The sequence below is a fragment of the Crotalus tigris genome, unplaced genomic scaffold (genome assembly GCF_016545835.1).
Source record: "Crotalus tigris isolate CLP2741 ecotype Arizona unplaced genomic scaffold, ASM1654583v1 scf7180000018670.1062102, whole genome shotgun sequence".
Taxonomy (NCBI): Eukaryota; Metazoa; Chordata; class Lepidosauria; order Squamata; family Viperidae; genus Crotalus; species Crotalus tigris.
The window spans coordinates 513,543-539,238 of record NW_024097136.1 but is presented as its reverse complement, the minus strand read 5'-3'; the positions used below and the strand labels follow the sequence as shown (position 1 = coordinate 539,238).

General features: G+C 37.9%; 1 protein-coding gene across 2 annotated transcripts in view; it reads right to left on the bottom strand.

Annotated features, from left to right (window-relative positions):
• Positions 1-3,358: 3,358 nt before the first annotated feature.
• The window catches only part of SCAF11 (SR-related CTD associated factor 11), a 103,189-nt gene continuing 80,851 nt past the window's right edge, over positions 3,359-25,696 (bottom strand). For both annotated transcript variants that reach the window (XM_039355310.1, XM_039355311.1), the window contains exon 15: positions 3,359-5,742. In XM_039355310.1, coding sequence (XP_039211244.1) covers positions 5,614-5,742 — 129 coding nt within the window. In that variant the 3' untranslated portion in view covers positions 3,359-5,613. The remainder of the gene's footprint in view (positions 5,743-25,696) is intronic.

Below are 25,696 nucleotides of genomic sequence, written 5' to 3'. Positions count from 1 at the left end.
AACTTACAGCCCAGCGACCTACTCGTGAGCTTCGATGTCATATCCCTCTTCACCCAAGTGCCTATCAAAGAAGCCTTGACAGCTATCCAAAACAAATATAACCCCCCCAAACACATCCTAGATCTGACCAACCACTGCCTATCCAACACATACTTCATCTCTTAACGGACAAAAATACAAACAAATAGAAGGAGCACCCATGGGATCATCCCTCTCACCTGTCATTGCAAACCTCCACATGGAACACTTTGAAACCCAAGCTCTAGAAAAATCTGATCACAAACCCAAACTCTGGCTCAGATACATAGATGACACCTTCATAATGTGGCCACATGGGAAAGAAAAACTAGACAACTTCCTCATACACCTCAACAGCCTACACCCCAAATTACAGTTCACCATGGAAACAGAAGCTAATAATCAACTTCCTTTCTGGATGTCTTAGTGTCAGAATCCAATTATATTTCATCTTTAATCATCAAGTATAGAAAACCCAATTCTGCCTTCTCTGGATTCTGCCATAAGAGGGAGAGAAGGGGGAGAACAAAGGGGCTTTATGGCCCTCACTTCCTTCAGCATACTTCTAAAGATTTGAATGTGTTTATTGCAACCTCAAAGAATGTAGTTAGCACCAAAGAACCTTACCATAACAAAGGGGCTATTTACCTTTCATGTAGTTTATCTGAAGTCTCCATCCAGACGGAAGAAAGGAGCAAAGGGGTGGAATTGTGATGCATGAAACTATCACTGGAAGGGGGGGTGATTGGGTGGGACTGCTGGGGAACCCCTTAAAATCTTGAATGGGAGAGCTTGGACCCCAAGTCCTGTCTAGCACGCCTGCAACCACTTCTTAATAAAGGATTCCTGTTGGAAGATTTATTCCAAGAGTTCTGTCTTCTTAAGATGCAAAGTGGGGTGGGTCCTTACACTTAGTTTACAAGAAATCCAATGGCTCCCTAGGTTATGCAGAGAAAACCCGTATAACCAAAGACCTACATACAAACACCCGCGAAAACTTCAGAAAACGTATGTATGTATGTATTTATATATGTATGTGTGTACATACATACATACATACACACACACACATATATATATATACATACACATATATATATTTCTAAAATTTGGATTGCTAGCAAAGAATTAAGGGAGAACTGGAATAGCTATTTCGAACTCTTTAGCTCTTTTCAACCAGACATACCCTTCTGAGATTCGAACCTGGGCTGTCTGCATGTTGGCTGTGCTCTGATTGGCTGGGGGGTTGGAGCACAGCCAACCCCCCAGCCAATCAGAGCACAACCAAGCTCCTAACCAATCAGAACACACCTCTATCCAATCAGAACACAGCCAAGCTCTCATCCAATCAGTTCATACCCCCACTGGCAGTTAAAAGGAGGAAACAGCTACAACCACACATTGCTCCTAGAAGCACGAAGCCGAAAGCACCAGCCTGAAGATGACGAATGAGACTTCGTCGAAACATCGCCAAGACACTTCCAATTTTACGTGGGAGAAAACCCGAATAACCAAAGACCTACATATGTGTGTGTGTGTGTGTGTGTGTGTGTGTATAGCCATCTTCAGCATCCATTGTTCTAAGCTGCAATTAGCAGACTTGGCAAAAGGCTAAATTTCCATCTATTGTTCCAGTAAGAGCACAAGTCCAAGAAGTTTGCAGGTCTACTTTCTAAGGAGGAATGCTAGTATATTGAGAGTTAAAAATTATATAAACTAAGAATCTGAATTAATAGTTTGGGTTGAGTCTGAATTTATTATTCCTCATCCAGGTTCTGATAGCCTCTAAATGCTGGATTAAAACTTCTACTGCATCCCCCATTCAGCCTAGTCAGAAATGTATAACCAGGTAACATTGGCAATACTGATAATATTGTACTTCAAACCAGTGGATGGCCTATGTTTCTGTGTAGCTTTTAAGTAGATTAGGGAATAAAGCCATGGATAAAGTCTGACCTGTCCCTCACGTGGTAACTGGAATCTCAGTAAGATAAGTAAAGCAGTACTTCCAACTCCCAGCTTCTCTCATATTTCATGAATTTGGGCCATGAAAGCCTAAAACAGGTTTTCAGTACTGCATGATTTAAAGAAAGTACGAGTAGCTATTGAAAGGCAGCATATTCTGAAGAGTATCTACAAGGCCATAAAAGCCTATACTGGACTACAAAAAAAGAAGATAAAACCAGGTAGTACTCAGAAGAGAATTGAGAGGCCTAGTCCAATAGAGAGAAGCTCTACACTGTAAAGAGATTGGGGCTGCCCTCAAAACTCTAAGGCTTTTATTACAAATGAGTTATGTACAAGCAAGAACCACCATAGAGCTAAGTACAGGTGGTTTTGACTTATGACTGGTCACATAGCAACTGCTTGAAGTTCTGATGGATCCTCCAAAAGGTTCCAATGGCTACCCTACTGTTAGAATCCAATTATATTTCATCTCTAGTTATCAACTATGGAAAACCCCATTCCTGCCTTCTCTGGATTCTGTCATACGATGAAGGGAAGGGGGTGAACAAAGGGGCTTTATGGCCCTCACTCCCTTCAGTACACTTCAAAGAGATGGATGTGGATACCATCAAAAGGACTAACCATAACAATGGGGCTATTAGCTTTCATGTACTCCTCTCTGAAGTCTACCTCCTGTCGGCAGTGAGAGAAAGGGGGTGGGAATGTAATGCCTGGGACTGTCGCTGGAAGAAGGGGATGATGGGGTGGGGCTACTGGGGAAACCCTTAAAACCTTGAATGGGAGAACTTGGACCCCGAGTCCTGTCTAGAATGCCTGCAATCAGTTTCTCTTAATAAAGATGCCTGTTGGAAGAAAGATTCCAAGAGTTCTGTCTTAAGATGCAAAGTGGGGTGGGTCCTTACACCTACAATCACATGACCTCATTTTGGGCCCTTAGCAACTGGCCTGCATTTAGGGCTCTTTGCTGCCTCCAAGTCACATGACCATATTTTATGCTTTTTCTGGAAGTGTTCATTGTGGCTGTAAGTCAATGTATTACTACATGTAACACATGTAGTAATATATTGCCATTAACACAGTACTATTAAAATAACCAATGTCATTCAATGTTAATTTTTGAAATGTTTCCCCATACTCCAAACCCCATGAAATAAGGTTTCCATGCTTGCTTCTTAGAAAAGGCAGTTTCCAAGGCACTGAATAGAGATGGGACAATACCTTAGTGTACACACTATTGGTTGGGATGTAGTGATTATAGTGATCCACTCAGTCATTGAATGTCAGGTGGGGTGCAAGATTATTAAATTATTATTAAGGGAGAAAACACAGTTTCTAAATAAGCACAATTTAAGAAGAGGCAGACTCGTTCCAGCTTAGTCAAAAGAATTTATTAGAAAATATTCTGAACTACATAAAACTCTTTAGAATATTGTTTTCAATAGATTTTGTTCCAGCCCTATGCTACAGACACCAGAGTCTGGAGTTACATCAGCCACTGTGATCCTGATTTTAATTTTCCTATATTTAAAATTATAAAACATTTAAGCCACATGCACAGCAGAAGATTGGAATGAGTGATCAGTGCACCACTTATCTCTCCCTCCATACAATTTCAAGGAATATCAATTATTATTTTTTAATAGCAATTAAAGCAGTTGGATTTGTTTTGTTATTACTGAAATTCTTGCAATATACTACTAAGAAATAATTTTTTCAGTCAATAGTCACAGGAATATAAAAATAACTTGGCTATTCGGACTAATCCTGTATATTCCAGTGCCCTAATGAATTAACCAATTGAATTTCCTCTCTCTGTGAGTAGGACTGAAATCTTATTATAATGAGGAAATGTTCTTAAGCTTGGTTACAAGCTTTCCCCGTATATTTGTGGTAAGGCCATTGTTGTTTTAATTAAAAAAAATAGTATAGATTGGCTAAATTCAGTCATATATATATATATATATACACACTTCATAAAGATGTCCAGCAAGAATCAGCATTTCAGTACTGACAAAATGATCAGAAAAGGGAAAAAAATGCTTGATGTAATCACTGCCCCAAGTGACCAGCCCCAGAAATACTTCAAGCAAAGCATGCTGACTTATGCTTGCAGTATTTAATCCAAAAATAGATGCATCTTGAAATAACAACTACAAATTACCTCCATTCACTGTCAGGTGAAGGGCTTGTCACAAGTCACAAACAAACAAACATCTTTCAATTCAGTGATGTGTGCCCGAACCATCATTAAAAGGCTGCATATTAGGGAATTTTAAAAAATATTTAAGGAAACCAACCAACAGCATGCTAGTCAATATCACTTTTAATTCAGTTTGGAAATTCAGTGAAGGTTTGCTACAAGTCTGCTGCTATTATACTGAAGAGATATGGGAATAAAACATTAAGCAAACTTCCTAATCCATCATCTCACCGGTAATAACAATAATAATGAAGATTGTCTCAACCTCAACAGGAATCTTCTTCCTCCTCTTATCAGCACTGAACTGGATCCCTATTATTTTTGCATCAAGAAGAAAATTAACTCCATGGTTAAACATAGATTTTTAAAGTCTGATCTGTGAATATTATATCTTATACAGACAAAAGAGATATATCAGCAAAGAAAAATTAAGAATGAGCACACAAGTCTGAGAAATTTCATGAATTTCTGAAGTAGACCTAAATTCAGAAACATTGAGAAAATAACACACATGCACCAAACCAACATATAATATATCTACTATCAATTCCCATCCCATCTTAAATGGTTGAGAAATACACGTAATTATAAAATGCAAATTGTGAGTTTAAACAAAATTGCATTCTACAGACTTTGTAAAGTGTCAGCAGCCAGTTTATACTGAAAATTAGCACATATGCTACTCTAACAAAAACTCTTTTCAGGAGACTAAACATAGCACTTGATTGTAAATAAAAACAATATCCACACTAATGAACCTGTAAGATAAATATTATCTTTAGTTATATAAACAATATAGGCAAAGAGTTCACCCTCTGAAATAGAATGTGAATTGATAACTGTGATAGTGCTCTGCTTTAACTTTCTGAGTGACCCCTTTGTCTTGGGTTTTTTGTGTAATATATTAACGGGTTGGTTCTCCAAAGGTGAAGCACTAGGTTAAAATCTACACTACACCTTTCAGAACTATATTGGGATTTAACACTCGCAAATCCTCAAGAGGAGAAATGAAAAGACAACATATAGACACTGAGACAATTTTAAAACATTTACTATGGTTTAAAAGAGTGGCAAGAAAATCAAAGAAAAATCTACTCCAGTCTTTTACTATCCTGCCCAAAATTCTGTATTCTTTCAGATTGTGTGAATCAAAAATGCTGTACATGTGGCATTCAACAAACTGTATTATTAATTGGGAATGGTGGGAGTGGGGGTGGTGTCTTTTATTCCTTTTATTTTCTTTTTACATAGCTTTTTTGCAAAAGAATAAAGTTGAAGCATTAATCTATATTTATTTATAAGAAAACATTATACACTATATTGAAAAATAATCTTATCAAAATCAGATTTCAGCACTATTTCTAATTAAAAGTTCAAGTCAAAATTGCACTTTGCAGTCATCCTGATGGCATTTTTTCATTCTGGATTTATTTTCTTTCCACAGAAAGCGTTTCATCTGGATTTTTCTTTCGCGAATGTTTGTATTTGTCCACATAAGCTTTTACCAGATTTGCTACTTTTGCAGAATTAACTTCCCCACTTTTGCTATGACAAACCTAAATGAAAAATTGAAAAAGAAAAGTTAAAAATATTATTTAATCTATGTTATTGTGGGTACAAATGAAGGTAGTAATTCCTAGTTTGATGGCCATTGCATGTCAGGCTCCAACAAAACCAAGAATGATGCTGGAAAAATTCTACATCAGAGTTCCCCAACCTTTCCAGTTTTATGAACTGGTGGGGAAGGGGGGGAATGATTCCGTGACAGCATCCAGCAAGCACACACACATGCAGCTCCATTTGCGTGAGTGGCAGGCAGGCACGCCTGCTACTTGTGCAAATGGAGTGTGCATGCATGCATTCACCCGCTGCTCGCGCAAGTGTAGCACATGATACTTCTGCGTCCTGGTTCTGAACAGCTTACGGCCAATAATGGGCTGCGGCCTGGAGGTTGGGGACACGTTCTATATAATTCTGAACAAATATAATCCAGAAAAAAAAAATCATGCTGGAAGGTTGGAATGAGATGAGATAACGCCAAATATGTAATTACACTATTCACAGATCCAAGAATGAATGAGAACGTTGATTTTGATGAGCATCTGCTTAGGAAAAAGTTTATTTCAAATACATGGGATATGTATGTGTGTGTTGCATGTACGTATACACACATGCACAAACACACACATATATACACACACGAACATATGCATATGTCGGAAATAAATGAATCAAAAGCACAACTGATCTGATTATTTATGACAGACACAGTATGAGACACAAATGTGGCAAGAGTCTCTTAATGTGAGATGGACAATCTTTGGTAGTCTCAAGATTGAATTATGGAGAAAAATAGACATGGAAGAAAAGAAAAAGTAAAACAAGAGTAGGAGCAGAATTAGGTTCAGGAAGAGAAATTATATAAAAAGCATTAGAAGATAAGAATGGACATAAATACAAATTATGAAATCTGCTTGGAAAAAATGATAAGAAATATGTTACAAATTGGGAAAGAAATCTTTCAGGTTACACTGAGCTTGGAAAAATGTATATAAGAGAATGCTGCAAAACTAAGGATGAGAGAAAATACAGCATAAAGATAAAATAGTTACAAAAAAGGAAGTCAAGGAGGAACAGGGTTAAGATTAAATGAGATGGAATTCAGAATCATTTTGATGATACAATTTTGAAGAACTATTTTGGAAGTGGCCAAGGAAAACTAAAAAAATTATTTCCAATAGTGAATACAATTAAAAAAATTGAATGAAACTGCAGTTAGGGAATGCTGGAAGTATATTTTAGAGATTTGTATAGAAATGAGAAATTATATATTAAACAGTGAAATTGAATGCTATAAATATTAGTATTTAAAAATATTATGAAAAGGAAAATAATATGTTGATAAATGGCAAGGATGCAGATGTACAGTAGATAGTGCAGTTGCTTATGGAGTGGCTGTCCAATTTGTTTAAAGATTATATATGTGACCTTTGGAAGAATGCTTCCCTTATAACTAAGTGAAAGACAGTAAATCTGCAAAACTGCAGAGGGATTAGTTTGTTTCAATTGCCTCGAAAAGTGCAGCCTAGCCATCTTTGCTTTCCTTAAAGCTTGCTGCCAGCTGCCATGGAAATGGTGTGGGTGTGTGTGTGTGGGGGGAAGCAATGGATATTTGGGAGGGGAAAACTAGAATTTCTGAGAAACGATGGGGAGGCCTGGACTTAGAGACACCAGCTTGGGTTGTTTAACATCTTCAAGGCCAACCATCCTGGGAAAGGCATGCATGTTGGAGCAGCGATGCACCTGGATCAGAGATGTTTGCAAAACATCTTCCTGGCCGATAACTGAATTCTAATTGCTTAGCTACTGAGGGGGTGGGCTCTGGGGTTAGTTTCAATTTGTCTCTTCACATACATTTTGCTTTAGACCTTGCTGGCTTTTGCTGAAATCACTTCTTTCCTAGTAAAATTACCTTTTCTCTGAATCTATGGAGTCAAGGGTTTTCTTTCCTAGGATTAATAAGAGGCAGCCCTGACACTGGCAAGGTCTGCTTTAAGTCAACCCGGAGACTGTAATCTACTGTGGGGACCGAGCATCTAAATGTCCAGCTATGAGAACGAATGGAGACTAGGGCCCTGGGCAGGACCCCTCCTAGACTGTGCCGTGTTCAAGATGAAGTGAAATGGCTGGAAGAGTTAGACATCGACGAGGAGCTTGTCAGGCCCAGATGGTTGTTGAGCATGGGGCAAAACGAAGATCAGAGGTTTCCAAAGGCAGGAGTGGTGTGAGGGGGACAGAGGTGAAGTCCTCCCTCTGGATGTGGACCCAGAGGATGCCATGCTGAGCCATGAGTCATGCCTTGTACCTGTTGCAAGAGACAATCAAGAATAGGAGAGCCCGGGAAACTCTCACTCATATGACCACTCAGGCTCCTTGAATTACCCCAAGCCAAGCTGTGGACGAAGCTGTTGTGCCAGTGGTCAGGGCAGCAGTTGCACCTGCTCCACCTGGACTGGCGCCAGTACCAGCAATGCCAGCACCAGCTGTTGCACAAGGCCTTCTCCCTGCAGGAGCTATCCCTAGGAGATGCCATGGCCCGAAGGTCCCAGCCCCAGGAATAAAGTACAGGGGAGACCCCAATCAACTAGAGTACTTTCTCGTGCAAGTCTGGAATTACATGCAGGAGTATGGGGCTGAATTGGGAACAGAGGCAGTGTAAGATGGGTGACCATGGCTCTTGAGGGTGCAGCCACCAAATGGATGGTCTCCCTCCACAATGATAACATCCCCCAGCTTTGGAACTACAACTTTATGACAGCCCTTCGCCAACAGTTCGAGGACCCATTGGCAGAATGCAAGGCTCGGACCTGGATAAAGACTATCATCCAAGGTCGGTGGCTGCGTACACCCAGGAGTTCCAAGAGTGGGTGTGCCGGCTAGCCATATGGCTTGAAGACATGCTGATCGTTTGCTTCAAAGATGGCCTCAAAAATGTCTATCACAGCTGCATCTCGTGTGGGGCCTCACACACCCTACAACACTGTTATGTGCTGGTGGATGAAGTAGAGATCCACCTAGTCCTAGCCTGGGACCTAGCCCAAGACTGACACTATGTTGGCTGCAGATGGCACAAATCCTCCTCCCCGGTCATAAGGAAACCCCGAAGTCAGCAAAGGGTGAATCCAGGCCAAGACCACAATCCATTGTGTGCTTCAAGTGTGGGAAGGAGGGGCACCAAGCCGTGGAGTGCCAATCCACTAAGCCCAGTCTCAAAGCAGCAGTGATCCTGGGGAGAAAGGCAGAGAAGCCAATTCCAAGACCTGTGAGACACCACTGAAAGGAAAGGAGGTCCTGATTATGAGGAGCTGGGAGTGAAACCGACTCCGATGATGACCCCTTAGTAAGTCGACACATAATCGCCATAACCATTCCTGTGGAACTAGTGGTGTCCTCATGAGGGACCCATGGGAGGAGGTTGGCTCTACTGGACTCAGGTTGCACCAGGTTTGTGGTTAGCCCTCAGGTGGTGGAAAAGTTGGAACTAAGACTCAAGCAGCTGAAGGTGTCAATCATTTTTTGCCAAGTGGATGGGATAGTAGCTGGGGGTGGGGGCAGATCATTTTATAACTGAGCCAGTGGAAATGAGAATGGGAAAGCACAAATTGAGTTTTATAGTTGCATAGTCCTGCTTGGACTGTTGGTTTCAGAAATGGAACCCTTATATGAACTGAAGGAGCGAGCTCTTAAAAATCTGGCATAGGGCGGCCAAAAAAGGAGAAGAGATTCCAATGCTTAGAGGCAAAAAAACCAAAGAACCAGGGGACAGTCGCACAAGAGCACCCAAAAACTGAGCCCAGAATCTCCAAGGAATACTGGGACCTACGTGATGTGTTTAGTGAGAAGTGCTCCGATGCGCTCCCGCCTCCTTGTATTGAAATCCTTCCTGGGACTAAACTCCCAAAACCTAAGCTTTACTCAACTCCATGAGAGCTTGAAGAGCTTTGCGCTTTCATAGATTAAAAACTTAAAATGGGAATTTATTCAACTGGCTAGACCGCGGATAGCAGCCCTGGTATTGTTCCAGGAGAAAAAAGATGGAACTCTTCATCTGTGCATTGACAATAGAGGATTAAACTCGGTGTTCGTAGAAAATGTTTACCCATTGCCCTTGATGAAGGATACGCTTGTATATCTAGCCAAAGGCAAAAATCTTCACTAGATTAGATCTGCAGGAGGCTTACTACTGGGTTCAGATCAAGGAGGGCGATAAATGGAAATTGCCTTCAACTGCCCTCTGGGATGTTTTCAGTTCCAAGTACTCCCCTTTAGTCTGCAGGGGGCCCCAGCTGTGTTCATGCAACTGATCAATGGGGAGTTGTATGACTACTTGTACAAGGGGAAGTTGGTGTATTTGGTGATATTTTAATATATACTGAGACTATGGAAGAACATGTGAAATTGGTCTGGGCAATCCTAAAAAGACTCTGAGCAACCGAATTGTATGCAAGGCTTTCTAAATGTAAATTTCACCAAGATAAGATTGATTACCTGAGTTATCATATATCTAATGAAGGAGTAGAAATGGACACAGAAAAGGGCAGTGTTAGAGTGGGCCCCTCCCCACACCAGGAAGCAATTAGAAGTTTCTAGGCTTTGCCAATTTCTACTGACAATTCATCCCTTCATTCACAAAAATCATGTTATCAATCACCAACCTTTTAAAAACTAAGGGCTGAAGCCTAGTCAGTCACTTAAGTGGACTGTGGAGTACCAAGTGGTGATCAAAAAACTCAATAGCTATTTGAAGCAGAGCCCATGCTAAAGCGCCCAGACCTAACTTCTCCCTTTGTAATTCAGGCAGACGCAAGTGATATAGCCATGGGGCTGTACTGTTTCAAGAGAATGCCCAGGGCCTGCAACAACCCTGAGAGTACACGTCTAAAAAACTTACTGAAACTGAACAGAGATGGGCAGTATGGGAGAAGGAGGCATATGCTTACTTGGCGGCATTTCCTAGAGGGGGCGAACAATGTTCGAAGGTGTGAACTGACCATAAAAATCTGGAGGCTCTGAAAACCCTGCGCAATTTATCCTCTAAACAAATCTGCTGGGCTCAATACTTTAATCGGTTCAAATTTAATCTGCGCTATATTCCAGGAGGAAAAAAATTATGGATGCTTTGTTTAGATTGCCTCAATACAATAGTATTAAAAGCCAAAGTGGTTCAACCGATCATCCCCTCAAAGCAGTTAGCTGCCACAGTGGATATCAGGAGAAAAAGGATCCTGAGATTTCAAATGAACTGTCTGAGAAGCTTAAAGAAATGCTAAAATTTGATGAGTGGCTCACTGCTCATAAAAATGATTGCACCATGTGTGATGGACTAGCTTAAGTTGGGACTAAACTGTATGTACCCTCAAGCTTGAGGAGCACTGTTTTAAAGGGGGCTCATGACTCTAAGTTGGCAGGACATTTTGGATTTGTAAAGATTCTACACTTGATCAAACAGCAGTTTTGGTGGCCTTCTTTGAAAAAATACATTGAAAGCTATATCGCCATCTGTCCAGTCTGTGAAGTAGCTAAGAGACATTAGGGAAGACAATGGGACTTTTGCAGACTGTGGCCAGCCCTCAGGCATCATGAAAAGGCGCAGGAAAGGCTGCCGGGTGAGCCAAGGCAGCCCAAGTCATCTCCAGCCGGAAAGGAAGCACTGCAAAACAGCTGATTATCAACTGCGTGCCAAGGCTGGGTGAGCCAGAACTTTCTTTCCTTTTCCTTGAATATGATAAATATTGAGCCCCTGATGGGAAAGAGCTGAAAACTAAAGACCCCCAGAAGGACAAACTTAAAGGCGGCAGGCAATTAACAAAAGGGGGAGAGTGTTCTTTTTAAGAATATCAGACATTGATAAATAAGCCAAGGAGGACATCTAATGGCAAAAGAAGAAACGACAGTATTAATAAATACTGAAAAAAGAGAAGGAAATGGAAAAAACATTTTCACAACAGTGACTTGAGGAGACAAATAACAAAGTGCCTTGTTGTGAGATTGTAAGGGAAAAGACTTTTAAAAGCTATTTTTGTTGACTTTGGCTAAACCCAAACAGATACTGTTTTGATTTTAGACTGTAAACTGTAAAACGAGTTCATCAAACATTACCAGACTTATGAAGAAAACCTCTTCTGCACCCTCTGTAGGACAATCTAGTCCAGGGGTGTCAAACTCAATTTCATTGAGGGCCGCATCAGCATTGCAGTTGTCCTCGTGGGGCCGGGTGTGTGTGGCCAGGGTGTGTGAGGCCTACTGGGTGGGTGTGCATGGAGTGGGTGTGGCCTACTGGGTGGGCATGGCCAGCTCTACATTGTTCGCATCAAGGGTGCCCGTGGGGGCCTGAGCAGGAGTGGGACAGATCTCAGGGTCTCTGGCAGAAGGGGGTGGAACCAGGGCAAGCGCCAAGGCATGATGCATTTCTTCATTCCTCACAAATGGTGACACCTCCCCAGCATGCACCCAGGGGGCTGGGCCAACACGGCAGGGGCTAGTTCCTTGCTGTTTCTAGACAGCCTTGTGGAGCTAAGACTGAATGCGTTTCAGCATAGATGGCCACCACAAAATTGTACATTGGCTCCCAGCCATCCAGCCTGGGCCAGGGCCAAGGCAGCAGGGGCCGTTCCCTCACTGTTTCCAGGATGGCTTTGTGGGCCACATGAAACCACTTCATGGGCCGTATCCGGCCCCCGGGCCTTGTGTTTGACACGTCTGATCTAGTCCAACAACACAGGGATCTATCGAGGCAATGCTGCAATGTGAGAAAAAAAGCACTGCTCAAAGTGAAACATAGACCTCATTAAAGCTGCTTCAAGAGATGATACAAAGGAGGTGCAGAAGCGTAAAGAGTTGGAAGATGAGATTAAATTAAAAGAAAAAGCTTTGATCTTAAACTCCACAGATGAGAAGATTAAGGAATCTATAAAATTGCTTAAATCACAATTTAATATGTTGTTGGCTGATCAAACCGCAACTAACTTATTGTATATGAAACAAAATACATTTTGTAATGCTAATAAACCAGCGAGATGATTGGCTTATCAACTGAGAAAGAAGCAGAGACAGAGAATTATAGACAAAATAAATTATAATGGTAAATTGGTATATCAGAAGGAGTTGATTAAGAAATCTTTTTTAGATTATTATCAAAAATTATACATGAGTACTAAAGTACAGGCTTTAGATATAGATAATTATTTAAAAGATGCTAAGTTTCCCAAATTAACAGAAGATCAGAAACAAGAAATTAATGGTTTGATTACCAGTGAGGAAATTGAGATAGTAATTAAAGAATTAAAATTAGGTAAAGCACCGGGTACTGACGGATTGACATCTATTTATTATAAAACTTTGGTACAAGAGTTGATTCAACCTTTGAGGGAGCTTTTTAATAATATATTACAGGGTTCAGAGACCCCCTTGTCATGGGGCAGAGCTTTTATATCTTTGATTCCAAAAGAAGATCAAGATCTCACTTTACCAAAGAATTATAGGCCTATATCCCTCTTAAATGTAGATTATAAGATTTTTTCGAAAATATTAGCCAATAGACTTATGAGGGTCTTGCATTATGTCATACATAAGGATCAAACGGGTTTTATAACTGGAAGGTATATGAAGAATAATGTTAGGCAAATTATTAATTTATTAGAATATTTAGATAAAAATAATCAAGTTTCTGCAGGATTGATATTTTTAGATGCTGAAAAAGCTGAATTGGCAATTCATGTTAAGACTAATTGAGAAAATGAATTTTGGAGAAAAAATTTTACAAGCTCTTCGAGCTATTTATCAAAAGCAAATGGCACAACTCATAGTTAACGGGGGTTTGTCAGAGGTGTTTTTAATTGAGAAGGGTTGTCCACTGTCACCATTGCTGTTTGTTTTAACTTTGGAAATTTTGTTGATTAAAATTCGAGAATCACAGCAAATAAAAGGAATAGAAGTTAATAAAAAAGAATATAAATTAAGGGTTTTTGCAGATGACTTGGTTGTTACTCTATCTCAACCAACTTACTCTGTAATAGAATTATTACATCTGATATATCAGTATGGACAGGTTTCAGGTTTTAAAATTAATAATAATAAGACTAAAATATTGCCTAAAAATATGACCAATTTGGATAAGGAGACCCTGGTTAGGTTGACAGATTTTGAGATTGTCAATAAGGTAAAATATCTGGGGGTTATATTATCTGTTTCTAACGCAAAACTGTATAAAAATAATTATGAAAGGCTGTGGGTCAAAATACAGAAAGATTTGGAAAATTGGGAGAAGCTGCAATTATCTCTTTTGGGGAGAATTGCAGCGATTAAAATGAATGTTTTGCCAAAGTTTCTTTTTTTATTTCAAATGATACCCATTTTAAAGAATGAAGTTAATCTAAATGAATGGCAGAAAGGTATCAACAGATTTATCTGGGCAGGGAAAAAACCAAGAGTAAAACTTAAAATTATACAAGACATTCGTGAGAGAGGTGGACTCAAGGTAACGAATTTGAAATTGTATTATGATGCTGCAGTATTAACATTAATTAGTGATTGGATTAATTTAACAAATGTAGAAGTACTCCTCTTGGAGGGTTGGGATTTACTTTTTGGATGGCATGCCTATTTAATTTTTAATAAAAAGGTTGATAGGGTTTTTAAATCTCATATTATAAGGACTTCTTTACTTCGGGTCTGGAAGAAATATTATAGAAGCAATTTTAAAATTCCATTATGGGCTATACCATGGCATGCGATAGAAAGGATAAGGAGAGGAGTCAAGATGGATAGTGTTTCTTATGCACAACTACTTAGATGGGATGGTAAAAATTGGCAATTAAAATCTTTGGAAGACTTAACACAGGAAAATATCATTTATTCTTGGTTTCAGTATAGGCAGATAATGGAGAGGTGGAAGATAGATTGTAATGTGGGTTTGCTTAGAGAAGATGAGAATTTGTTAAAACAAATAAAAGATCAAAGACGAACTCATATCAAAAGAATTTATGGGGTGTTAGTAGAATTGGATTCAGAAGCAGAATTAGTGAAAGAATGTATGGTTAAATGGGCACAAAATTTTGATGAACCGGTTTTATTAGATACTTGAGAGATTATTTGGGTGAGGAATGTTAAATTTACACAAGCCCAAAATTTAAGGGAGAATTTTTATAAAATGTTTTATAGATGGCACCTTGATCCACAAAAAATGTCTCGTACGTATCCTGACTTGCAGCCTAAATGTTGGAAATGTGGGTGTTTGGATGCTACTTATTATCATATTTGGTGGTTATGTAAAAATATAAAACTTTTGGGATTAAGATATGGTGGAATATTCAAAGAATTTTTAGAAGAAGGATAAAATTTACTCCACAATTGTTTTTGTTAGGTATTGTTTCTGATTGTGATAGTAAAGAGATTATATTAATGTTAAATTTAATCACAGCGGCTAGGTTGTTGGTAGGGCAATGTTGGAAGAAGGAATCTTTGCCTACTTTGCAAGAATGGTTTCTTAAAGTTTCTTATTTGGCGGAAATGGCAAAGATTTCGGCTTTTTTGAAAGATCAATTGCAAGAGAAGTATCTCTTGGTATGGAAAAGATGGATAGATTTTATACAATATAAGTTGGATATAAAAAATATTATTTAGTTTTTGAATAATATTTAAAGTTTAAGATTTTTGTTTCTTTTTTTTCTCTTCTTGTTTTTTTTATATTACTGTTGTCAATTATTTTATAATTTGTGTAATTAATGTATTCGGATATGTTCATGGAATATATGTTTTAAGATTTTTTTTTTTAATTTTAACTAAGCCTGTATTCAGCTCTGGGAAGGTTGGGGGAGGGTAGGGGAGGGTCGGGAGGATTCGGGGAAGGGAACTTTTTTTGTAAAATTTAAAAAAAATTCAATAAAAAAAAAAAGAGATGATGCAAAGGAACCAAGAGATGATGGAATGAAATTATGAACAGACACAAAAAAATCATGAAGAGACACAGAGTAAACTTGAGAAAGTAAGTCAAGAAATCCTGGATATAATGGAAAAATTTGAAGCTCAAAGTCAAATGATAATTAAAAATGAACAGAGAATACAGAAAGTTGAAGAAAAATCAGAGGACATTGATAAAAAGATGGAAATGTTTTTACAAGAAAATGAAAAATTAGAATAAACAAACCAAGACCTAGAGGGGGCAATTAGGATCCTAGAAATGGAAAAGGAGGAATATTATTTGAGATTTCAAAATATTCCCGAGGATAGAGAAGAAAACATAGCAGTGGTGATTATTGGTATTCTGGAAGAGGCTTTAAAGGCAGACTGAGGAGAAATCCAATTAGAGGTCGATGAGATATTCCGCATGAACTCAAGCTACGCAAGAAGAAATAAACTGCCAAGAGAAGTACATGTAAGGTTCATAAAGAAGACAATAAGAGATGAAGTATTGCGTAAAGTTAGAGATGAGCCAATACAATACAAAAATAAAGAAATTGTGGTTTTAAAGTAAGAGATACTCGAAGACATTATCATTTCTTGACTACAAAGCTGATTGCCAAAGGCATAAACTTCAGATGGCTGATGCCGGAAGGCATCTTAATAAATTGGAACAATACAAGATATCAATTGGGTTCAGTCTGGAAAGCAGAAGAATCTGAAGTAAGGAATAGAGCAATTTTAGATGAAGGAGTGAAACAAAGACAAGGGGAGAGTAAGGAGCAGAAGCAAACGTAAGAGATGACCCAAGGAGCAACTGCACAAACAAGAGAACAGAAAGATGACCAGGAGGGCAAAGGTGAAGGACTTTCTTTTGCTAGAGAACAGAGGATTACCAGATTGATTAGACCTAAATACAAATAATGGAAATGAAAATGGAGAAAGAAAATGGATTTTTTTCAGTAAATATAAATGGACTAAATTCCCCATCAAAAAGTAGTAAAGTTTTCAGGAAATTACTGAAATTGAATATAGATATAATTTGTCTACAAGAAACACATAAAAGAACAGCATTATAAACTATTGGAATATCCAAAAATTGGGAAACTTTACTATGCGCATCAGCACATCAGAAAAAAAGAGGGCTCGCTGTATATATTAGAGAGACAATAGGTTCTAAATTGGTATATTCAGATAAAGAAGGAAGAATCTTAATAGTAGAAATATTTCTGCACCAAAAGCAAACACTGCTAGTGGCAATTTATGCACCAAGTAACAATCAAGAAGAATTTTATAAAAACTTATACAGAAAAATAATAGAAATGGAATACCAAAATATTTGTTTAGTAGGAGATTTTAATGCAATAGTGGACGGAAAAATTGACTATAAAAGTAATAAAACAGGAAAAACTGGAAGAAGACTACCCAAGACATTTTTTGATATGGCGGAGGAAATTGGAATTCAAGATGTCTGGAGGGAGATTAACCCACAAAAATTGCAATACACCTTTTATTCAAACAGCCAAAAATCTTACTCAAGGATCGATATGATCTGGATGATGGCTGATGTGAGAATGAATATACAGGATATTGAGATAGAAATAGGCACATGGGCAGACCATACATAACCCTCTGAAAGTGACTTGGAAATGAATACAAAAAAAGACTAAGATGGACTTTAAATCAATCTATATTAAAAGAAAGATAATTCATAGAGTTAGCGAAAAAAGAAATGGAATTTTTCTTCAAAGAAAATAAAAAAGAAGATACAACATTACAAAATGTATGGGACACAGCTAAAGTATATTTTAGAGGCATAGCTATAACATATATGGCAAAGAAAAACAAACAGAAGACAACAAGAAAAATTTGGAAAGTTAGAATCAGAATTGCAAAAAGATCCACAAAAAAAGACTTTGAAAAGAGAAATAGACATAACAAGATATAAATTAAATCTGTTGGACTCAGAAAAAGTGGCAGGGCAGATAAAGAGAGAGAAACAGAACTTTTTGAAAATGCCAATAAACCAGGAAGATGGTTAGCTTATAAACTTAAAAAACAGAAAGAGAAGAAAACAATACATAAACTATTAGATGGGAAAGGTCATCTGCAATATAAAAATGAAGAAATAAAAAAGATAATCAAAGAATACTATAAGAAACTGTACGATAAGGAGGAAACCTCAAGAGAGAGAACTGTAAAATATCTGGAAGAAAATAATCTTCCAAAAATCTCCAGAGACATTCAAATCTATGCTAGATGAAAGAGTCACAATGACGGAAATATCAGAGGCCATAAAAAGACAAAAAAAATGGGAAAACACCGGGTCCAGATGGGCTTCCGGCGGAGTTATATAAGCGTCTCCAAGAGATACTAAGTGAACCATTGAAAGATGTTTGTAATGGACTTTTATTAGAAGCTAGACGCCCATCTACATGGATGAAAGCAAATATTACTCTAATACTCAAAGAACACTCCGATTTGACCCAGATTAAGAACTACAGATCGATTTCACTGCTCAATGTGGATTATAAAAATTTTACTTCAATAATAGCTGAGAGACTGAAAAAATACTTAGCTGAATTTATATATCCAGATCAAAATGGCTTCTTAACAAAGAGACAACTTAAAAACAATTTAAGAGTGATAATAGAATATTATGAGCTACATCCAGGGAAACAATTGGCACTAATATTCTTAGATGTCCAAAAGGCATTTGATAATGTCTCTGGGCAATTTATGATTCAGCAACTACAAATAATAGATTTTGGACAGAATTTCATAAACATGATAAAAACAATATATAATAAACAGACAGCCAAAGTGAAGGTGAATGGAGATTGTACTGAGAGCTTTGAGATAAAAAAGGCACAAGGCAAGGATGCCCATTATCTCCGTTATTCATCTTCACTTTGGAAGTCTTAAAAATAAATATTAGACAAGATATAGAAATTAAAGGGCTGGGGATAAAAGGTGAAATATATAAATTACAAGCATTTGCTGACGATTTAGTATTTGTTTTGGAAGAACCTCTGGAGATGATTCCTAAACTGTGGGGAAAGATAGAACAGCATGGAGAAATGGCGGGATTAAAAATAAATAGAGAAAAAACTAAGGTAATAGTTAAGAATCTTAAAGATAAGCAAAAAAAAAAAAATGAGTGTCAGAAACAATAGATGTACAGATAGTGAAAAAGGTTAAATATTTGGGTATATACCTATCAGCCAAATGCTCAACAATAAAAGAAGATAACTATATAAGGCTACTGAAACAAGTAAAATTAGACTTGGAAAAATGGAAGAATTTGCAATTGTCAATGCTGGGAAGAATTGCTATAGTCAAAATGAATATATTGCCGAAGATTTTATTTTTATTTCAAACAATTCCGATAAAACTTGAGAAAAGATTCTTTCAAGATTTAAATTTATTAATTTTGAAGTTTGTTTGGCAAGGAAAGAAAGCTAGAATAAAGATGAAAACACTACAAGATGCTAAGGAAAATGGAGGTTTTGGGTTACCTGAGTGGGCTTTGTATTATCAAGCATCTGTATTAACATGGGTGAAGGAATGGATAACTCTTAGAAACAAAAGGTTGTTATATTTGGAGGGACATGATTTACAACTGGGGTGGCACGCTTTTTTGTGGTATGGGAAAAATAACATTCATAAGTATTTCCAAAATCACTATATAAGAAATGCTTTGTTAACAGTATGGGAAAAAATTAAAACTAAAATATATGTAAAAATTCCAAGGTGGCTATCAATAATGGAAGCCCTTTTACATCCAAATTTGGTAGACTTTGAAAAAATCTGGACATATAGAGATATTCTAAATACTGATGGGACTTTAAGATCGAGACAAGAACTGGAAAATCAGGGTATCAACCTGTTGTGGTGGGCACATCTACAGATGCAAAATAGATATGAAAAAGACGTGAAATTGTATGGGTTTTATAAAGAACAAACTGTATTTGATAAGATATTGTTAATTTCTAATTAAGAAAATGTATAATTTTTTGTTAATTTTGGAGATGGAAAGTGAACAAGTTAAAGAAACGATGATAAGGTGGGCGGAAAACTTTGGTTATAACATAGAACTAGAAAAATGGCAAAAATTATGGGAGAGAAACTATAAATTGACAATGTCAACTTCGTATATAGAAAATGTATATAAAATGTTTTATAGATGGCACTTGCCTCCAGCAAGATTAGCAAAAATGTTTAAAAATATGTCAGATAGATGTTGGAAATGTAAACATAACTCAGGCATGTATTATCATATTTGATGGACATGAGGTAAAGCAAAGGCTTATTGGAAAAAGATACATGTTTGGTTAGAAAAAATGTTGGGAGAACATGTGGAATTTAAACCTGAACTTTTTCTAATAGGTATAACACCAGAAAAGACTAATAAACAAAGTTTATATTTGGCTTTACACATCATAACAGCAGCAAGAAGTCTTCGCGCAATATTGGAAAAATGAAGTAGTACCACCAGAGGAAGAAGTAATTACAAAAATATTGGAATGCACAGAGATGGACAGATTAACTATGAGATTAAAAAATAAAGAAGAAACAGAATACTACCAAATCTGGGAGTTATTCTACAAATGGCTAGAGGAAAGAACCAAAGATTAGGAATTTATTTATTTATGAGACTTATATACTGCTTTTAAGTGCAAGTACTCTCTAAGCAGTGTACACCAGTAAGCAATGTATGTATATATTTACATTGCCCCCAACAATCTGGGTCCTCATTTTACCTACCTCGGAAGGATGGAAGGCTGAGTCAACCTTGAGCCGGTGAGATTTGAACTGCTTACCTGCTGAACACAGTCAGCTAAAGTGGCCTGCAGTACTGCACTCTAACTGCTGCGCCACCTCGGCTCATTATGTATTAGCATTTTTGAATCCAGACAGCACGCTGGTTGAAAAATTAACACATATATGTAAGATAAAAACTAATAAAATCCTTATAAAAAAAAGATCAATGAACTTTATTGTGGAACTATCTAAAGTTGAGGGAGCACTGTTATTTGGGTTATTACTGATGTCTTTTTGAAACAGATGTATTTTGTCCCTTGCTCTGAAATCCCCTCTACAAAAATGTTATCCAAGCTTTTTGTGCAACACATGGTGCTCCTCAACGCATCATCTCAGAAGAGGGGGTGCGGTTCACATCACAGTTTTGGCAGAAATTTTTGAAGCTGTTAGGAACCGCCCAGGGCTTAAGTTCCTCCCATCATCCTCCAACTAACACTGTGTGTAAGAGGACTAATTTGGCCCAGGAACAGTATCTCAGATGCTACATTGATTATTAACAAGTCAATTGGGCTGACCTTTTACTATTTGCAAAGGTGGCATACAATATTTCAGCGCATACTGTGTTTTCCCAAAAGTAAGACCTATCCCGAAAATAAGCCCTTGCTTGATTTTTGGGGGTGGGCCTAATATAAGCCCTACCCCCAAAATAACCCCTAGTTTTGGGGTGAGGCGCACCTCCAAAAATCAAGCTAGGGCAGGAGTGAGGGGGTGGAGCTACCCCACACACCCTGCATCTGCCTACTATTGCAGCCAGGCCTCCCATGAATCAATACCTGCCTCGCCTTGCCGGCCCACTTCTTCTGCGGCGTCCTCTGATTTGCATTTTGCCATCAGAGACCTTCAGGAAATGCCTCTGCAGCTGAGAATGGAGCTCCAGATTCCCCCGGCTTGCAGAAGCCCTCCATTCTCAGCTGCAGAGACATTTTCTTCGTCTGCAGAAGAAGTGGGCCGGCTGGGCAGGGTTGTTGGTGCCGCGGTGGCGAGGTGAGACCATGGAAAAGAGCCCCTTGGAGGCAAAAAAAAAAAAAAAAAGACCGGGTCTTGTTTTTGGGAAAACATGGTAGTAGCACAGGGTTTATCCCATTTAAATCCTCTGATCAGAATTTTGTAGCTATGCCAGAGCTGCCTCAAGAAAAATCTCACATATCTTCCTTGGGAGAGTGAATAATACAACTCCAAAATACTTGGCCAGTAGCCAGTAAAACGCTGGAGGACACGTGTCAAGCACATAAGAAACAAGCTGGCAAAAAATGTGTGAAATCAAAATATTTAAAAGTTTGTGATAGAGTTTACCTTTTCACAAAATATCTACAGTCAACACAACAATCTAAGAAACTGTGTCCTAAGTATGTTGGACCATTCCCCATTGTTAAAATAATTAACCCAGTTACAGTACAACTGGAATTGCCTAAGAACCTTAAATGTATTCACCCGTGTTTTACTGCAGATTACTGAAACCTGAAACTGTTTCTCCACTTTGTCCTGCACCTGATGCCCCGCCAGTGCTCATCTTAATCGAAGGAGAGCAGTATTTTGAAGTTAAGGATATTCTAGATTCTAGGAAACATAAAGGGAAAGTCCAATATCTAGTTGCATGGAAGCATTTCACTCCCTTGCAATCTGAGTGGGTAGATGATAAAAATGTCTGGGTACCTAAACTCCTCCAAACCTTTCACAGAAAATACCCTGACAAACCCCCGATGGATTAGTGGTTTAACTTGGTTTACATTGCTTTACCTATGTGTATGTTGTTGTTTTTGTTTTACGGCTAACGCCTCTGTTATGGGGGGGCAAATGTCAACGTGGACATCTTCACTTTCCTTCAAGCTTGCTGCCAGATGCCATTGAAATGGTGTCTGTGTGTGGGGGAAAGCATGGGTATTTGGGAGGGGAAGCATGCACGAAGTGAAACTGGAATTTCTGAGAAGTGATGGGGAGGCTTGGATGACCAGCTTGGGTTGTTTAACACAGAGGTCCCCAACCTTTTGGGTACCACGGACCGGTTCCAAGGAGAGAGGTTTTTCTGCAGACTGGAGGGGGCATGGTTTTGTGTGCTGCCTGCATCCCGCAGACAGGGGTTTGCTTGTTTGTGTGGACTGGTTGCTAGCATGCCGTGGCCTGGTACCAGTTCACAGACTGGGGGTTGGGAACCCCTGGTTTAACATCTTCAAGGCCACCCATCCTGGGAAAGGCATGTATGAAGGAGGAGCAATGCACATGGATCAGAGATGTTCTCAAACAACTTCCTGGCCGATGATTGAACTTCCTGGCTACCAAGGGGTAGATTCTGAGGTTAGTTTCAATTTGTCTCATTGTGTATGTTTTACTTCAGACCTTGCCTAACTTTTGTTCTTTCCTAGTAAAACTACCTTTTCTCTGAATCTATGGAGTCAAGGGTTTTCTTTCCTAGGGATTGATCGGAGGCAGCCCTGACATCTTGGCAGAATTCTGATTGAAATGTTATGAAAAGTGACAATGAGCAAATTTTGGTAATGCAGTGTGGTTTTCAACTGAGCAGAGGATAAATGTACAGATTTTTGTTGTTTTCTACATCGCTGAGATAGCCATGGAGAAAGACACTATTATATATTTGTTGATTTAGCTAAATTTTATAATAAACCGAATTGTGTTTAATTATGGAAGGCTTTGAGCAAAAATGGAGTTGATAGTTGGAGGTTAAATGGAATAGGAGCTGCATATCAAGAAAGTAAAATGTGTGAGAATAAATTATTCAGCACTGAGGACAAGGTTCCTCCTTCCCTGATTCCCATGGCTCTCATTTTACAAGGGTTCTGCAAGTCTTTAAAGATGAGGCTTTGCTACCAGACATGGGGTTAAATCATTTGTTGAGCCCCTGGTGGGTTTTTTTTATAAGGTAATGGATTGTTTTGTCTGGACAGACATGTCCATTTCTCTTTTGTTTTTTCCTTTTTTCTAACCTATATAAGATGCCTAGATTCATTCTGTCAGGCAGCCTTCCAAATCAAATTAAATCAAAGAATGTTGGAAATGTGTTCATCAAGCACAGAAAAGCATACTGTATTTTTTATAGAGAAATGATGTTTTATTGACTGAAAAACCCAAAGATTTTTAGTGTTAGACTGCATGATAAAATGAGATGGCTCTTATAATTAATGTATCAAAAACCAAGATTGGTAAGAGAAATGGAGAAAACTATTGCAAGTTGCCCAAAATGGTAAAAAATGAGAACAAGTACAGTAGTGGCCAAAATTGTGGAAACCTTTTGAGAAAAGTATACATTTGAGGTTTGGTGGCTAATAACACCACTTTGTTTTGGAGTTAGTACCATAAAATTACATATCAATGTAAAATGGGCACAAAATATTCAAGAGCTGATTCTATTGGACACATGGGAGACAATTTGGATTAGAAATGTAAAATGTACCCAAGCTCAAAATTTAAGAGAAAATTTTTATAAAATGTTTTATAGGTGGCATTTGGATCCTCAAAAGCTGTCTTGTATGTATCCTAATTTATAGCCCAAATGTTGGAGATGTGGAAGCTTAGATGCAACTTATTTTCATATTTGGTGGACTTGTAGAAATATAAAAGCTTTTTGGATTAAGATTTGGTGGAACATTCAAAAGATTTTTAAGAGAAAGATAAAGTTTACGCCACAATTATTTTTGTTAAGTGTTATTGTAGATTTTGATGTTAAAGAAATTAATTTGATGTTGAATCTTATAACAGCTGCAAGATTATTGGTGGGGCAATATTGGAAGAAAGATTCTTTGCCTACTATGGAAGAATGGATACTCAATGGCAAAAATTTCCGCTTATTTGAAGGACTACTCATAAGAAAGATATATTTCGGTTTGGAGAAGATGGATAGATTATATTCAGAATAAATATGAGACTAAAAAGTATTATCTAGCTTATGAGTAAATTTTAGATTATTATTAATAGTTTAATATGGTAGAATTTATATTAGTCTTAGTTTTATGGTTTAATTATATTATTATTTTTGTATTTAATTTGTTAATATTTATTTTGAAAAGGAGTTAAAGTATGTTATGGATTTGATTGTTTGTATAGTTGGGTAATGTTAGTTAGATTATGATTGCTTATTTGTAACCCTATAATCAGCTCTGGGAAGTGGGGGAGGGGTGGGAGGGATTTGGGATATATATTGTATAAAATCTTTAAAACTTTTAATAAAAAAAATTACATATCAATGGAAAGATAATTTAATCAAGAATGTAATGCAATAACTTTTATGAAGGATTGCTATTAGAATAGCAGTTATAAAGAAGAAAAATGAAACACAGAAAAAATGAGATATACAAAAATTATCACCATAGAAAAAACGAGATATACAAAAATTATCACGTCAGTTAGTTGGGTAATCTTTAGCATGAATTACGGCCTTACAACGTCTTCCCATGGAGTGAACCAAGTCCTTTAGTTCTGCAGCTGTTATAATGTGAAACCAAGATTGAATGATTGCTTCTATTAACTGGGTTTTATTGCTGGGTTACTTCTGACTAACAAGTTTCTTTAGTCGGCTCCATAGATTTTCAATTGAGTTAAGGTCTGGGCTACTCCCAGGCCATTCCGGCAGTAGAATATGATTATCTTGAAACCACTTTTTGCACACAGCAGCAACATGACATGGAGCTGAATCCTGTTGAAATATAAATGCTTCATTGTCTTGGAAAAGATCATGTGCGGAAGGCTTCAGTTTGGGCTCAAGTATTTCATTAATGTATTTTTGGCCATTTATATTCCCATTAATCACACAAATTCTGCCCACAGATTTTGATGTCATACAACCCCAGATCATAACACTAACTGGATGTTTCACGGTACATGTAATGCAATCAGGATGCAAATCTTCTTCGATTCTTCTCCTTATATATTTTATGCCATCACTAGCAAATACGAGGTTTTGGTCTCATCACTCCAAATAACACTGTCCCATTGTTCCTCTGTCCAGGTAACATGGGTTTTAGCCCAGCTTAGTCTTTTCAACCTTTGTTGGAGAGATAAAAGAGGCTTTTTTCGTGGAATTCTAGATTTTAGGCCAAATTCCTGCAGTCTGCGCCGAATAGTCCTTGCACTCAACTTCACATTGCATTGCACCATTTCATCTTGTATACACCCAGATGATTTTCTTCTGTCACGTAGGCACAGTCTCTTAATTCTTCTATCATCACTTGCTGTTGTGCACCTTTTCCTGCCTTTACCAATGTGGTTTTGTAGTGACTT